The 16,321-nt window shown below is 48.9% G+C and overlaps 2 protein-coding genes across 2 annotated transcripts; both read right to left on the reverse strand.

Moving 5' to 3' along the window:
- Positions 1-262: 262 nt before the first annotated feature.
- stard3nl (STARD3 N-terminal like) lies at positions 263-10,278 on the reverse strand. The gene is made up of 9 exons (XM_080478261.1): positions 10,146-10,278; positions 7,052-7,559; positions 4,732-4,809; positions 4,245-4,322; positions 2,599-2,652; positions 1,908-2,025; positions 1,704-1,802; positions 1,427-1,494; positions 263-830 (listed from the first exon to the last, which is right to left on the reverse strand). The coding sequence occupies exons 2-8, from the start codon at positions 7,238-7,240 to the stop codon at positions 1,430-1,432; spliced, it is 681 nt and encodes a 226-aa protein (XP_080334387.1). The 5' UTR covers positions 7,241-7,559; positions 10,146-10,278; the 3' UTR covers positions 263-830; positions 1,427-1,429.
- Positions 10,279-10,493: 215 nt separating this feature from the next.
- LOC308114996 (tripartite motif-containing protein 16-like) lies at positions 10,494-12,859 on the reverse strand. Its single transcript, XM_080472298.1, has one exon. It carries the CDS (start codon positions 12,742-12,744, stop codon positions 11,032-11,034), a length of 1,713 nt encoding a protein of 570 aa, XP_080328424.1. The 5' UTR covers positions 12,745-12,859; the 3' UTR covers positions 10,494-11,031.
- Positions 12,860-16,321: the final 3,462 nt, after the last annotated feature.

A 16,321-nucleotide genomic window follows, 5' to 3' on the forward strand; every position in this document is an offset into this window, starting at 1 on the left:
ATCTCTACATCCCTCATCCCTCCATCCCTCCACCCCTCATCTCTACATCCCTCACCCCTCCATCCGTCATCTCTACATCCCTCACCCCTCCATCCGTCATCTCTACATCCCTCCATCCCTCCACCCCTCATCTCTCCACCCCTCCATCCCTCATCTCTACATCCCTCCATCCCTCCACCCCTCATCCCTCATCCCTCCACAGAAGATTCAAGTTGATAAAACTTTTCTTGTTCCAGATAAAAGTTCTGAAAAGTCCATTTTTCCATTTGGAGTAACTTTATTAACCTCTGGAAGTTCAAGATATTCACGAGTAAAACCTGGAAGAGTTTTGGTTTCAGTGTGAATCTTATTTCAAATGAGGATTATTAATCCGGGATTTCAGCCTGAACGTGTAAAAAGGAGTGGATAGAAGGAGGCAGACGCCAGCGTTCACATTTTAATGACAGTATCGTTACAGACAAGCTGCTCATTAAATCCCGGCCACCAGTCGGCTGAGGCATGCAGGACCAGGACCAGGACCAGGACCAGGACCAGGACCAGGAGACGCTCAGAGCTTCTCCCTCCAGAAGCTTCTGGACGATAAATCCTCCGTCTCGTCTGACGGGTCCGTTTCTCTGGGATTCAGGAAACCGAGGTAAACCTGACGGCTTCCTCTCGGTGTTGGTTTGTTCCATAATCCTCCGACATGAGCAGAAAGTCCAGATTATGAAATCAGCAGGAAGCAGATGATTACGTGACGAAGGCTGAAACGATGAAGACCCTTCAGGACGGAGTCAAACTAAACATGGCAGAAGGTGCAAGGCAGCAAAACGTCGTCCCAGGCGGAAACACTGAGGAGGGAAACACACAAATCACCAAACATCACCTCAGTAACGCCGGAGCAGGAAAATATAAAGCAGGAATCAGCCGCAGGAATAAAGACGCAGATATTAAAATGGCATGAATTCAAAAAATAACCTCAACTGACAAATAAATGATGGAAATTTAAAGCAGGACCCAAATTCATAAACATTACAAAATGCCTTTTTTTTTTTTTTAAACTTAAATTTGGAAAAAGACAATTAAAAAAATTGGCCTAAAAAAGTGAATTCAGAAAATTTCTCAAATTTTAAAAGTAAGGAATTATGTTTATCAAATCCAAAAATTCTAAAAGAAAGTCAAAGTGAAAACATTAGCAATTATTTTAAATACATACATTTAAAAAACTGATAAAAAAAATCAATCAATCACAGGATTAATAAATGATGTCATTAAAAACAAAAGAAACATTTTTTAAAAAGGCGTAAATTCTAAAAAATGACACCAAAAAAACCTAAATGTACAAAAAATTTTAAATGAATAAAGTCCTAATTAAAGTCCTGAATGAAATAAAAGCGCGGCTGCCGTTGTGCCCTTGAGCAGAGGCCCAGAGGAGAGTTGGCGTTACCTGTTAGGTCGCCTGCTGGATGAGACTTTTCTCTGGATCCAGTTTGTCGTCCACTTCCTCCTCAGAGTCTGAACAAAGGAACAATCAGTCGCTTTACTGCCAAATCCCTCAAACTGAGACACGCTGGAGGTCAAGGGTCAAGCTCAGGGGGCCACAGTGGGATTCAAACCGCCAACCCTCCGACCCCAAGTTGCTTCTGTACCCTGAAGACCACCGTCCTCCCTGTTGGAGTCAAAATCATGGATCTAATTTCTAAGTTCCTAAATGTTCCACCGACCTGCCGCCGACTCTGGAGGAGAGTAGAACTGGCCGTCAGATAAAGGCCCCGCCCCCATGAGAGGCGCTCGCTCAGCGGCGTCCAGCACAGACTGAAATCCTGAAACAGAAGAAGAAGAAGGGGATGAAGGGGAAATCCAGCAGGCGGAGACAGCGGTGCAGGACAGTGGCTTTAATCCAGAATAATCTGGGAGAGGTCACTCACTTTTCTGGTCTTCGGCCTCCTGAGGCAGAACCTTGAAGTCCAGCAGCCACGTCTCGATCCAGGCCAAGACGAAGGAGATGATGGGCAGCAGGTAGCCGAAGGCTCCCTGAGACAGCAGCTGCATCACAGAGACAACATCTTCTAACACCTTCTAATATCTTCTAACACCTTCTAACACCTTCTAACACCTTCTAACATCTTCTAATATCTTCTAACACCTTCTAACACCTTCTAACATCTTCTAATATCTTCTAACACCTTCTAACACCTTCTAACATCTTCTAACACCTTCTAACATCTTCTAACACCTTCTAACACCTTCTAACACCTTCTAACATCTTCTAACACCTTCTAACATCTTCTAACATCTTCTAACACCTTCTAACACCTTCTAACACCTTCTAACATCTTCTAACACCTTCTAACACCTTCTAACATCTTCTAACATCTTCTAACACCTTCTAACATCTTCTAACACCTTCTAACATCTTCTAACAAAAACCAGAAAATGTGCCACCAAACATTGTTTAAATAGAAGTGTGTGTGTGTGTGTGTGTGTGTGTGTGTGTGTGTGTGTAACTCGAAGGTGGAAGTGGTGCTGTTACACAGAGTGCCCAGCAGGGGGAGGCAGTGCGTCACAGAACACATGGTGTTGCCTTCAGGGACTCGGTGTGAAGGAAACTGTTCTTACCTTTGATAAAATGACTTTAACGATGAGGAAAGCACAGCAGACTGCAGTAGTGACCTGCACAGACAAACACCAGTACTCTATTACTGCGTTAGTTACTTCAAGTTTAAATACATATATTGTGACGGATCCCAGAGGAACTTTAACTTTTATACACAAGGGCAGTTAGATCATGTATCTAAACTAACAGTTCACACAGAAAATCTTAATTCACAATAAGAGCAGCCGTTCCTGCTCAGAGCCTCCGGAGCTCCTCCTGAGCTCAAGTTACAATACACAGAAGTAACACCAGGATGGATGGATGGATGGATGGATGGATGGATGGATGGATGGATGGATGGATGGATGGATGGATGGATGGATGGATGGATGGATGGATGGATGGATGGATGGATGGATGGATGGATGGACGGACGGACGGACGGACGGACGGACGGACGGACGGACGGATGGATGGATGGACGGACGGATGGATGGATGGATAAATGCCACCTATGGAGGTTGGTCCATCAATAATTAGCTCTTAACATATAAACTACAAAGAAGATCAGAGTATCAACCAAGATAAATAAAAGATAAGACTTTAACACACAACAGAGTTCAAATATACGAATGAGCGTTAATCCTAAATAAATATATATATATATATATATATATATATATATATATATATATATATTCACCAGAATCGTATTTAAATTAATAAAACATACCAGTAATTTAAAGATTCTAATCTGATCAAATACATTTATACAATAAACTTTAACTGACAGATGAATATGAACTGTTTATATAAAAAATACTTTTACTCTGAAGTAATAGAGAATGAATGTTTACATCAAGTTATTCTTGTACTTCTCCTCTTGTACCTTTATAAGTATTAGTTTGTCATTCAGAATTCCTCCCTCCCTCCCTTCCTTCCTCCCTCCCTCCCTTCCTTCCTTCCTCCCTCCCTCCTTCCTTCCTCCCTCCCTTCCTCCCTCCCTCCCTTCCTTCCTTCCTCCCTTCCTTCCTCCCTCCCTCCTTCCCTCCTTCCTTCCTCCCTCCCTTCCTCCCTCCCTCCTTCCCTTCCTTCCTTCCTCCCTCCCTCCCTCCCTCCTTCCCTTCCTTCCTTCCTTCCTTCCTTCCTTCCTCCCTCCCTCCTTCCCTTCCTTCCTCCCTCCTCCCTCCCTCCCTCCCTTCCTTCCTTCCTCCCTCCCTCCTTCCTTCCCTTCCTTTCTTCCTTCCTTCCCTCCTTCCTCCCTCTCTCCCTTCCTTCCTTCCTTCCTCCCTCCCTCCTTCACTCCCTCCTTCCTTCCTTCCATTCAAGTTGTTTCTCTTCTGGTTTTAAACTTGGTGAGTGAAATGATCCTCTGCTGAAGCTGATGTGAAACAGGAAACAGGAAACAGGAAACAGGAAACACTCAACCCGTCTCAGGATTCATCCTTGAAGTGGTGAACTAGATCCAGATTAACCTCCAGATTAACCCTTAATGTTTACTAGTTGTGCCGCTGATGACAAACCAAAGAGTCTCAACATCGAGCTGACTGAGGAAACTTCTACTGTGGCTGTTGCATTCTGGGAGTTTTTATAAACTGCCCCTGGCAGCGGGGCAGTGAGGTTGGTGTGGTGGCGCCCCCTGCTGGTGGACGGAGAGAGGAGGACTCACTGCGATGGCCCACCAGTGACGGAGCTTCCAGACGGCGTAGGCCAGGATGAGAGCCGCAAACCTGAAGACGGCCAGCAGCTGAGGAAGAGGAGGAGGAGGAGGAGGAGGAAGAAACTCGTCAGCACACAGGAGACGGACTGGGGGGAATCAGGTCTGGATCAGACCAGGATCAGGTCTGGATCAGATCTGAATCAGGTCTGGATCAGAACAGGATCAGGTCTGGATTAGATCTGGATCAGACCGGGATCAGGTCTGGATTAGACCGGGATCAGGTCTGGATCAGACCGGGATCAGCTCTGGATCAGGTCTGGATCGGACCAAGACAGGTCTGGATTAGATCTGGATTAGACCAGGGTCAGGTCTGGATTAGACCAGGATCAGGTCTGGATCAGATCTGAATCAGGTCTGGATCAGATCTGGATTAGAACAGGATCAGGTCTGGATCAGAACAGGATCAGGTCTGGATCAGAACAGGATCAGGTCTTACAAAGATGTCGAAGAATGAAGCTCGGTAGTCGTAGTGCAGGACTTCCTTCTCCAGCTGCTGCTGAATGCCCCCGTTCACCTGGACACACACACACACACACACACACACACACACACACACACACACACACACACACACACACACACACACACACACACACACACACACACACACACACACACACACACACACACACACACACACACACACACACACACACACACACACACACACACATCAAAATATCAGAAATCCTTTGATTCGTCTCCAGAAGTTTGATTTGTTTGAACTTTGTTTTTATCATCATCATCCTCCTCCTCCTCCTCCTCATCATCATCATCATGACCACCACGACTTTCCTCTTGACCAGAGGAACTTTAATCTCCTGAGGATTATAAATTAGATCCAGTTTCTCTAAATTGTGACTGAGCTGCACTTTGTTCAGCCCGACGCTGCAGGAATCACCGAAGTGGATCTGGAACGTTCCCAAATTCTACTGCAGCAAGAGGAACAACCTTCTTCTCACAGGTAGCAAACCGAAGGTATTTATAATGAATAATAATCATAATAATAATCATAATAATAAGAGTGATAAAGTGTGTAACTGTCTTCTGTTTATCATTAATTATTAATAAAATCTGTCCGATCATGAAGCAGCTCAGATTCCATCAATTGAAGAGGAAGGCTGTTTTTTCCTGAAGCATTCTAGAGGTTAGGGAAATCAATCATCATTTAATAAAGGAAACGGGTAACAAAAAGGAAATAAAGAAAAATGGAACAATTTTAAGCAAAAAAAATAAATAAATAAAATAAATAAAAAGCAGCAATAAAGAGCCAATAAGACTAAAACAGAAACAAACATGTAAAACAGTTAAAGTGGGAAAATCCGTGAAAATAAAAAGTAACTGACACGACGACTCCACTAAAGTAGGAAAAGCAGTTTTTCTCTACATCATTACTACGTTTTGTAGACATAAACTTCATTTTGGGTGATAAATCAACGTTTCACTTCCTCAGAGTCGATAAATCTGAGTTCAGAAGGTCAAATTAAAAACAGGAATAAACGTTGATGAAGAGGAAGGAGATGAAGGTTCCAGCAGCTGTTGACGAGGTGAAAGTCTCAGTCTGCTGCTTCAGCACTTCCTCCTGCAGCATTCTGGGAACGTGTCAAAGTAAAACCACTTCCTCAATAGAAACACATTAAAGTCTTACGACTGAGTGACCTTCCTCTCCTCCAACCGGGTCGCAGTGAGAACGAGTGGCGCCTCGTCGCTAGACGGCCGTCAGGAGGATCAATAATCTCGCTGTGTGATGGAAACGATCAACTAACATCTGTAAAGATCTGCAGACGGTTTTCAGAATAAAGCTAACTTATCGTCTCTTTGTCAGACAGTGTGACAGTAAAAGATTCTTTCTCGAGGTAAAAGAGGAAAACAAACCCGTCAGAGTGAATTCAGCAATAAAATCAGACTGATCTGATCTCTTGACTTTAACCAGGACGATTTTATTATGAACAAAGTCTCAGGCCCCGTTTCCACGACAACGAATTCCACTGTATCCGCAAACCCGTAGCGGTACGACCCGTAGCGGTACGACCCGTAGCGTTACGACCCGTAGCGTTACGACCCGTAGCGTTACGACCCGTAGCGTTACGACCCGTAGCGTTACGACCCGTAGCGTTATGACCCGTAGCGGTACGACCCGTAGCGGTACGACCCGTAGTGGTACGACCCGCGGTCCATATTCTAGTTTTATGGTCCAGATCAGTAGTTTAATAGTTGAGACTCTCCCTGATAGAATCCGGTTCCTCATCAGTCCACTAGGATGTCAGGTTCTCTCCTTTTTCTTCACCTTTATAGTGTTTTGTTCTCTGCACACGTCTGTGTAGTTTCGTTACAAAATCAAGCAACAGCGCCCTCCAGTGGCCCGGCAGACTAACTACAGTTCTGTCTCTGTGTCTGCTGCTGCAGTGGAAACACTCTTTTTTAAGCAGATTAGGTGTCGATACGTGAAACGTTGTCGTGTGAACAGGACCTTAATGTTTCTGATCCCAGCTGAGCAGTGAAGGCTACTGAGTGTAATAACCCGTTAATAACCTGTAAATGACCTGTTAATGACCTGTTAACCTATTAAAAACATTTAACTTGTTTGATGTGAATGGGTGAATGTGTGTGCGTGTGTGTGTGTGTGTGTGTGTGTGTGTGTGTGTGTGTGTGTGTGTGTGTGTGTGTGTGTGTGTGTGTGTGTGTGTGTGTGTGTGTGTGTGTGTGACCTCTCAGGGTGAAACCAGCATGTGTTACTCCGTGAGGTGTTTGTTTACGTTCAGCTCGATGATCCAGAGCAGCGTGATGAAGAGGAGGTCAAAGGTCACGAAGAGGCAGAAGGTCCTCCTCACGTCCGAGATGCACTTCTTCTCCGGCGCCTCGTACGACTCCACCCTGCCGCTGAAGGAGCTGCCCCCCCGGCCCGTCAACCGGGAGTCCACGCTGCTGCTGCACAGGCTGTCCATCGCTGGCCACGCCCACCCCTGGCCACGCCCACCACACCCCGGCTGGAGCCGAGAGGCAGGAGGCCACGCCCACCACTCGGCGCTCACAGGGTGGAGCCGGGAGGCGGGGGGATGAGGGGCATCGGGGCAGGAAGCCCGGTCGGGCGCGGGGGTTCTTCAGTAAGGGTGTGTGTGTGTGTGTGTGTGTGTGTGGGGGGGGGGGTTCTCAGTGTGTGTGTGTGTGTGTGTATGTGTGTGGGGGGGGGGGGGGGGTTTCTCAGTGTGTGTGTGTGTGGGGGGGGCGGGGGTTCAGTGTGGGGGGCTTACAGCATCACTGCTCCTGCAAAGAGAGAAAACTTCACATTTTCAGCATCAATCCAGAGAATCCACCAGATAATCTGAGTTTTATAACGACACAGATTAATCATCTGGCCTGGAAATGGAGAACACACTGTAATCAGATTACAGTAAAGGGATGTTAGTGGGTCTCACTTCTCTGTTGACTAAACAACAAATTTCACTTCTTCTGAAAGAAAGAAAAGTAAAACTAGAAGCAGACGTGGCTAGCAGCTAGCAGCTAGCGTCTAGCGGCTAGCAGCTAGTGTCTAGCGGCTAGCAGCTAGCCGCTAGCGTCTAGTGGCTAGCGTCTAGTGGCTAGCGTCTAGTGGCTAGCAGCTAGCGTCTAGTGGCTAGCGTCTAGTGGCTAGCGTCTAGTGGCTAGCAGCTAGCGTCTAGTGGCTAGCAGCTAGCGTCTAGTGGCTAGCAGCTAGCGTCTAGTGGCTAGCAGCTAGCGTCTAGTGGCTAGCAGCTAGCAGGTGGCGTCTAGTGGCTAGCAGCTAGTGACTAGAGCCTACAGCTATTTACTAGTGGCTCGTAGCTAGTGACCAGTGGCTAGCAGGTAGAGGCCAGTGACTAGCAGGTAGAGGCTAGTGACTAGTGGCAAGCAGCTATTTACTAGTGGCTCGTAGCTAGTGACCAGTGACTAGCGGGTAGTGACTAGCGGGTAGTGACCAGCGGGTAGCCGCTAGCGGCGGTGTGGAGGTTCATATTCAAACACTTGAGCTAAACGCGGTCGTGTCGCTGCAGCGACTTGAACACAGGAAGTTTAATCCTGAAAGCGACGGCTTCTGGTCCCGGGTGTCGATGTTGGTGAGAAACTAACTGGAGGAGGGTTCGTCTCATTTCAGACGGAGCTGCTCCGGGTAGCCTGATCCTGACTTCCTGTTTCCTGTTTCCTGCCTTCCTGTTTCCTGCCTCGGTCTCTGTGTGATGATTCTTTATCTGGGGCAGGCGGAGGCCTGTGGCCAGCAGGTGGCGCTCTGCTCGCCGCAGACAGAAGTCAAACGGTAGCAGGAGGAAGTGCAGAGTTTACATCCTGTTCTGGACTGAAGGAGGAAACTTCACACGGTGTCTCTCCGTTCACACCAAAGTGTTTTCAAGGGAAAACCCAGAACTTTCATTGTGTTTGGGTTTCGTTTCCACGACAACGGAGGGCGGAGCCGCTGGAAATGCTTTGTCTCCACGGAAACGGAGGGAAACTTTTCTGAAAAGAAGAAATGTTGTGGTGTGAACGAAGCCTCCGGGTCTGAGGAGGAAGTTTGAAATGATAAGTTCATGAAAAACCAACAGACGCCTGTTGATTCGACTGTGACCCAAAACTGATTATATGATCATTACTATTATTATTATTATTATTATTATCATCATCATAATACACGATAAGTTATTGACCCGACGCCGTTCACACCCGCTGTAAAGACAAACAGCCTCTTTTAGCTTCGTCGTCTCTGAAACTAAGTCAACGATGAAAACAAGAAATGTGCGAATATAATAAATTTAAATATAATTAAATATTTAATACAGTATTAACAACTTTTAATGGCTCTTACTTACTTTCAATTCATTCATAATATCAACATTTATTATTATTTATAACCTTTGAATGTAAGAAAGGTGAAACTCTAGTAGAAAATAAATAAAAGCTGAGAGGACGTCTGTTCTCTCCTCTAATGTTTCGTCACTGAATCTGGATCTTCAGGTTGTTTATTCTGGTAATAAATCTAAATGAATTTCCACTGTCGAGTGGGATGTTTCTGGAAAAGCTGGTGAATTTGTCTGTAATAAAACTAACAGAGGAAGAAGGTGAGGAATCATAGAACCTGCAGGTCAGAGGTCAGAGGTCAGAGGTCAGAGGTCAGAGCCCCTCGTATTGATCCTTCTGTGATAAACTTTAGTGTTTTATCACACTAGTTTGTTCGTGTGGTTCTCTAATCAACCACAGAATGCAGAGGTATCAACACATTAACAGGTGGAGTTTATTCACACGGAGAAGATAAACGACTTCTCGCCTGTCTTTTCTACACGGGGTTGGCTTTTTTAGGAGCTCAGTGGGGACATGATATGCTGAGCTGTGATGAAGCAGAAAAACATTGACAACATGCAGAACCAGAACCAGAACCAGGACCAGGACCAGGACCAGGACCAGGACCAGGACCAGACAACACTGCTATAAATGCATCACTTTGACTCTGGGCTCTATAATGATGATTTCTCCCTGATCAATACATTGATTAATCATGTGAGTATCATTAAAAGCTGAGATGGATTCTTATTCTTATCATTATTAATAATAATATTATTATTATTATCAATATTCACTGTAAAACATCCAAACAGGGTTTGAGACAGACTCGAGGCCATGAACAGGAAGTCCCTGCATGAACCTGCAGAAGATGATTGATCAAGTGTGTCTGTAACACAATATATCGACATAAAACAGAACAAACAGACTTTAGTCGCCGTTAGAAGAACATTAATAATGAAACTGGTCAGTTTGATCATCATTTAACAACCTGCTAGCTCAGCTAGTTAGCATACAGTCGAGTAATAAAGTCTTTGTCTTTCGAGTCGCCGCGATGCTTCTTACCTGTCGGACTGGTTCCAGGTGATGTTTTTAATAACGTATGACAGAGAGGAGCCCAGGGGCAGATTTCAGCCCCAGGGGCAGATATCAGCCTCAGCGGAGCAAAAAGACTCATCACACTGCCCCGACCGGAAGAGGCGGAAGAGAGGCATGATGGGAAACGTGGTTCACTGCAGTTAGCTGCGCCTACAGAGCGCGCCCCCTGGTGGACCGATCGAGGCAAGGCAGGTTTGGTCACACAGCGCCATTCAGACACAATGCACAGCTTTACAAAACAAACAAACAAACAAACAAACAAACAAACAAACAAACAAAAAACCACACACACAAAAAACACGGGCTGTAATATTTCCTTGATAAAACACGTTTATTTGTGTCCAAATGTGCTTTTCAAATACTAACTTACCATGAACAAACACAGCAAAGTACACAACACGGATACGTCACAGAGTCTTTTCTGGGAACAAGGAACCACGGAAATACGGACTTCTATTTTAACCGTCTTCTCTTATGTGAGAAAAGGCAAGTAACTAAGTACTTCGTCACTGTTCTCAATTACTTTTTTCTTGTAGTTTTTTTTTTTTATCCCGTTTTATTTTGCCAAGGACTTACTGATCTTTCCTCCATGTGAATATGTCCATCAATCGACTGTGTGCAGAAGAACTATTTACTCTGACTGAGGTACACATGACCAGTAGCAGTGCTTCACACGTTTTCCTTTTTATTTACAGCACGTTGTCATTTTTATCTGTGAAAAGCGCTTCATTAATAAACTTTACTTACTTGTGTTTCCCCTCCCATTTCCACAGAGACGGAGAACATGCAAAATCCACACAGAAACATTGGCTGGGATTCTAACCCACAACCTTCCCACAAAGAGGTGAAAGCATCAGTTATTAACATCAGAGGGATTTGATCCACTGGGTTCACTGAACTCAACGCTGTCTACAAACATGTAGTAAAGCCGCAGCCCGACGTGCAGCGGCTGAGTGAAGCTGGCCTGGACTCTGTGGAGGAGCGTCATGGCGTCGGAGACGTCGTAGAAGGACAGACTTCCTGCCCGGGGGTCCAGGTACACCCCCACCCTGGAGGAGCGAGGGCCCGTCAGGACCGTCTGCTTGTTGTTGTGCCAGAAGCACCTGTGGTGGCAGTGCAGCGCCCAAGACCTGTCGTTGTGTCCGAACTTACAGTCGTTCCCTTTGCCAACTCTGCTGATGTTCCTGTAGGCCAGGGCGATGCAGACGCCCTCCCCTGCCCACTGCACCTCCCAGTAGCTCCGCTCTATCAGACCCTCTGTGCTCAGGACCTGGCAGCATTCCAGGAACCTGTCGCCGTGATTCACCTGAGTCTGCGGTTTGTCCAGAACTTGTGCTTTTCTGTTTTTCTGGGACAGCGCCATGTAGGAGTTCACTGTGTTTGGATCCAGTGTGATGGAACGCCAATGCTTCAGGAAGTCCTCTCTGGTTCTGGGCTCCGGCTGGAGATCTGCCAGGAGCCCATCGACCTGAGCCGCTGCCTGGAAGACGTTGCTGTTCAGGATGGTTTGTAGTTTCTCTCTGACCTCGGACACGGCCATCGTCACATCCTGCACGTACCTCACAGGACAAGTTCTGATGCTGGACGACTCTGTGGACTCGCTCAGCAGAGACAGTGACAGGCAGTTCAGCAGAAACTGGATATCATCTTCAGTGTGCAAGAGCTTCTTCAGCTCCTCCTGTCTCTTCTTCAGCTCAGCGATCTCCTGCTCCAACTTCCTCTGAAGCTCTTGGACTCGACTCGACTCGGCTTCCTGCTGCTTTCTGATTTGCTGTTTCACATCGTCCAGTTTCCTCTGGATGAGGTCGAGCAGCTCGAGGAAGATGCTCTCGGTGGTCCTGACGGCTGTGTCTGCAGAGTGAAGGATGTCCTCCAGCTCCTGTTGGAGCAGCTTCACGTCTTCCTCTCTGGCCTGGATTCTCTGCTGGATGTCTCCTGAACTCACCTCCAGCTCTCTCTGCCTCTCCGTCCTCTCGGCTGCAGCCGACGCCGTGTCGTGGTCTCGGTGTCGGTCCAGAGAGCAGAGGAAGCAGATGCTCTGCCGGTCGGTGCGGCAGAACATCTTCATGGGCTCGCCGTGAGCGGAGCACACGTTCTCCTGGAGCTGCCCGCACGGCGCCACCAGCTGGTGTCTCTTGAACGAAGCCACTCGGTGGTGAGGCTGGAGGTGTTGCTGGCAGTAAGAGGCCAGACACGTCAGGCAGGACTTGACGGCTTTCAGTTTCCTCCCAGAGCAGAAGTCACAGGCCACATCCTCCGGCCCGGCGTGGCAGAGAGCATCCGGAGCATCCGGAGCATCCGGAGCGGCGTGGAGTCCGCTGGGCCTCAGCTCCTCCAGCAACTGGGCCAGCAGTCTGTTCTTCACCAGGACGGGCCTCGGACTGAAGCTCTGCCTGCACTGAGGGCAGCTGGAGGCTCCTCTGCTCTCCTCCTGGTCCCAGGAGCCTCTGATACAGGCCAGGCAGTAGTTGTGTCCACAGGGAAGAGTCACTGGCTCCTTCAGGACGTCCAGGCAGACGGAACAGCAGAACTTGTCTTCATCCATCTCATTTCCTGGCTGCGCCATCTCGGCTCTCAGCGGCTCAGTTCCACTGTCTCACATGTTAAACAAGTCGGAGCTTCGAGCTCACAGAGCCGGTCGTCACACCCGTCCCCGTCCTCGTCCTCGGCTCTGAGGACAAAAGAACAAGGAAACTCATCGTCCTTACCAGAAATAAAGCTTGGTTTACCAGCATCCTATTTTTAGATGTAATGACAGGACGGAGTGACTGTGACGTGTTGCCTCGATATGAGCTGCAGGCGTGTGACCAGGTTCCACCACATTCAGGTTCCACCACAATCAGGTTCCACCACAATCAGGTTCCACCACATTCCCAGAGCAGCAAGGGAAATTAAAACCCAGTCACAGAAAAAATCACTGAAATACTGCAAATGACCAGTCATACAAAGAAAACCAGTGAAGGTCTGACAATCTTATGTAGAAGCAGACAAGATGACAGCCTTTCCATTCAGCTGGTTCCTTTATCAAACACTTGGTTCTTACATTTCTAGAACAGAGTATAAGCTTCCATGAAAAGTTTGGCGTCACTCCCTCTCTTGGCATTACAATACAATTGATGTTCTGGATTTTTTCTGTAGCTTCAGTCTGGAATTCTGTTCCTGCAGATAAATGAATGTTTACATTTAAACCTACACGACTGTAGAGCTGATTTCTATCTTTATAAACCAGCAGCGGATCGGTGCCGGGCGCCACCTTCCTGTGGGCTCTCCACCTTCCTGTGGGCTCTCCACCTTCCTGAGGGCTCTCCTCCTTCCTGTGGGCTCTCCACCTTCCTGTGGGCTCTCCACCTTCCTGTGGGCTCTCCACCTTCCTGTGGGCTCTCCACCTTCCTGAGGGCTCTCCACCTCCAGGAAGATTTTTAATGGTGCAATGTGACCTGGGTGACGGTGCTCAGACTGACACCACCACCCGGGAACGGAGAAGAGGGAGGAGATGGATGGATGGATGGATGGATGGATGGATGGATGGATGGATGGATGGATGGATGGATGGATGGATGGATGGATGGATGGATGGATTTTATAAACCAGCAGCAAGAGATTTACTGCAACCGTTTCAAGTGAAAAACCTTTTGATTGTCGTGGATTGTTCTCTGCTGCGTGTGTGTGTGTGTGTGTGTGTGTGTGTGTGTGTGTGTGTGTGTGTGTGTGTGTGTGTGTGTGTGTGTGTGTGTGTGTGTGTGTGTGTGTGTGTGTGTGTGTGTGTGTGTGTGGTTCCATCACAAAAACTACTGCACCAACTAGTGGACCAACATGAAAACTGCAAGGAAACGAACATTGTGTTGATGTGTGATTGTGAAAAAGTTCTGAAACTAAAAAAGGATTGAGGAGTGACTCCCCCCCCCCACATCCAAAGAAGAGCAACTGGCGCCAGTCGTCCCCCCCCCCCCCCCCCCCCCCCCCCCCCCCCACCCCGACTGACCAGCAATCATGTCCAGAGGGGACACTGGTGTCCCTCTAGAAGTGTTCTTAATCAGAGCTCATTATTTCCGCTGCGTTCTCTTATTATTTCCAGTGTGGACGGCGTCCCGCTCGTCAGCCTGTTAACTAGAGCCGGCCCCACGGGACGTCACGCTCCGCCAGGCAAGATAACACGGCCAGGGAGTACTTCATTACTGGAGCTCAAACTGAGAGTAACTGGAGCCACAAGATACTAAAACTGTACTCCAATACAAATACTGTTAACTACTGTTACACTGCTGGAACCCTAAAGTCTCCCAGGAGCTTCACTGTGAACTCATTATTTCTTTAAACACTTTTCAGACTTGGATACTGGCAGTCTGTACTCGAGTACAATTACTACGTTGGTCTGTACTCAACAGCAAGTTGAGGAACTGGAAAAACATTCGACTCTCCAGAAAACAGGAGTCGCGTTTTAGCCACATGAGAAGAGGAAATCAGAGGAGAAAATCTTTTCTCAAGGTGCATCGGTTTCAGCGTTTCTGCCGTTGCCATGGAAACCGTTGTCAGAACATCGTCGTGTAAAAGTGAAACTTTTCTGAAACCAAAACAAGGAAACATGCAAACTCACACTGCAAAAGGTTTTATTACCTGCCAAGATGTCAAATCTTATCTTCAGATATGATGTTTAAGTGTGCTAAGATGTTTTAGCTCATTTTAAAGGTTTTGGTTTTTACTTTCTTTAGTCCAGTAATTTTAAAATATAATCTTGAAGCTAGATTTCATTTATTTTAATGGTCTCCAATAATTAAATACACCATGTAGCCCTGTGGGGGGGGTGGTGGCTCCACCCCGGGCTCTGGGGACCGTCAGTGGTTGGGGCGTCGTGGCTTTGGTGGTTGGTGGCTCTGTGGGCTCGGGGGGGTCCTGGCGTCTATGCTGGGGGACTGCGGCCTGGCCTGGGGAGTCCTGGGCGGGGTTGTGGGGGGGGCTCTGCTCTGGGCCGGGGTTGGGCCCGCTGGGGTGTGGTGGGGGGGCTGGGCGTCGGGCCCTGGCTGGGCTGTCGGTTGGGGGCGGGGTTGGGGGCGGGTCGTCCGGGCCCTGGGGGTGCGGGGCCTCCCCCTTTCTGGTGGGGGTGCCCGCTGCGGCGCTGGGGGTGGGTCCTCCCTCTGGCCCCCTCCCCCGGTGGGGCGGGTTGGCCCCTGCTGCCGCGCTCCGGGTCTGCCTCGTTCCCGGATTGGGGGGAGCGGGGGACGGGGGGGCTCCGGGTTCTGGATGGACGGTTGACTGAGAGTGACCTCCAGGGCCTGGTGTGTGTGTGTGTGTGTGTGTGTGGGGGGGGGTGGGGGTTGGGGGGTGGGGCTGTGTGGGTGTGGGGGTGTGGGCGAATGAGGGGGGGTGCCCTGGCCACTGGCCTCCGGCTGGGCTCGCACTGGGCCCTGCGGGTCTCGGACTCTGCTGTCTGGCCGTTGGGTGGGGTGGGGGCTCCCTGCCCGGGTCCCTTTACGGCGCCTTGTTGGGGGGGGGGGGTGGCTCCCCGGGTCCTAGGCCGGCCACTCGGGGGTGGGGTGGGGCAACGCGGGGGGTCCAGCTGGGCCAAGGTCCTAGCGATGGGGGGACCCCCTCCCTCAGAACCCTCCCTGCCTTACCTCACCTTATATTACCCCACAATAGGGAACAGTGGGGCGGTGCCTAGGTGGGGGGTCCGGGCTACTTAACTGCGGTCTGGGTCCTCCGCCGACTTTGCACCACCCACAATTTTAACCACACTTAGTCACGCAGGGTCTTGAGGGGGTAAGCCGCTTTCGGGGTTCTGCCGCTTGTCAGCGGTAGAACGCCCGGGCCCCGCTACCCCCCAATTTTAAACCGCACCATAGACACACACATTGCATCCACCTCTTCAAAACACAAAGACACACCCTTACATACATCCAACACACATATAGGGCGGGGGGAGGGCGGGAGACGTGGCTCCTCCCAGCACCTCCCGCTGGGGTCCCGCCCCGGCCCGGGGTGAGTGCGGCTGGAATGCGGGGGGCGCACTCCCTCGGGCATGGCGCTCGTGGGGGGGCTGGGGTGCGGTGCTCCTTCTCAATTTGCTGTTGGATTGGTGGAGGTTGGGACACCGCGGTGGCCGGGTGGGGGCCCGGCCGGCGGCCGGGGTGGGCGAGAGTCATTACTCC

The sequence above is a fragment of the Lipophrys pholis genome (genome assembly GCF_963383615.2).
Source record: "Lipophrys pholis genome assembly, chromosome: 1".
NCBI lineage: Eukaryota > Metazoa > Chordata > Actinopteri > Blenniiformes > Blenniidae > Lipophrys > Lipophrys pholis.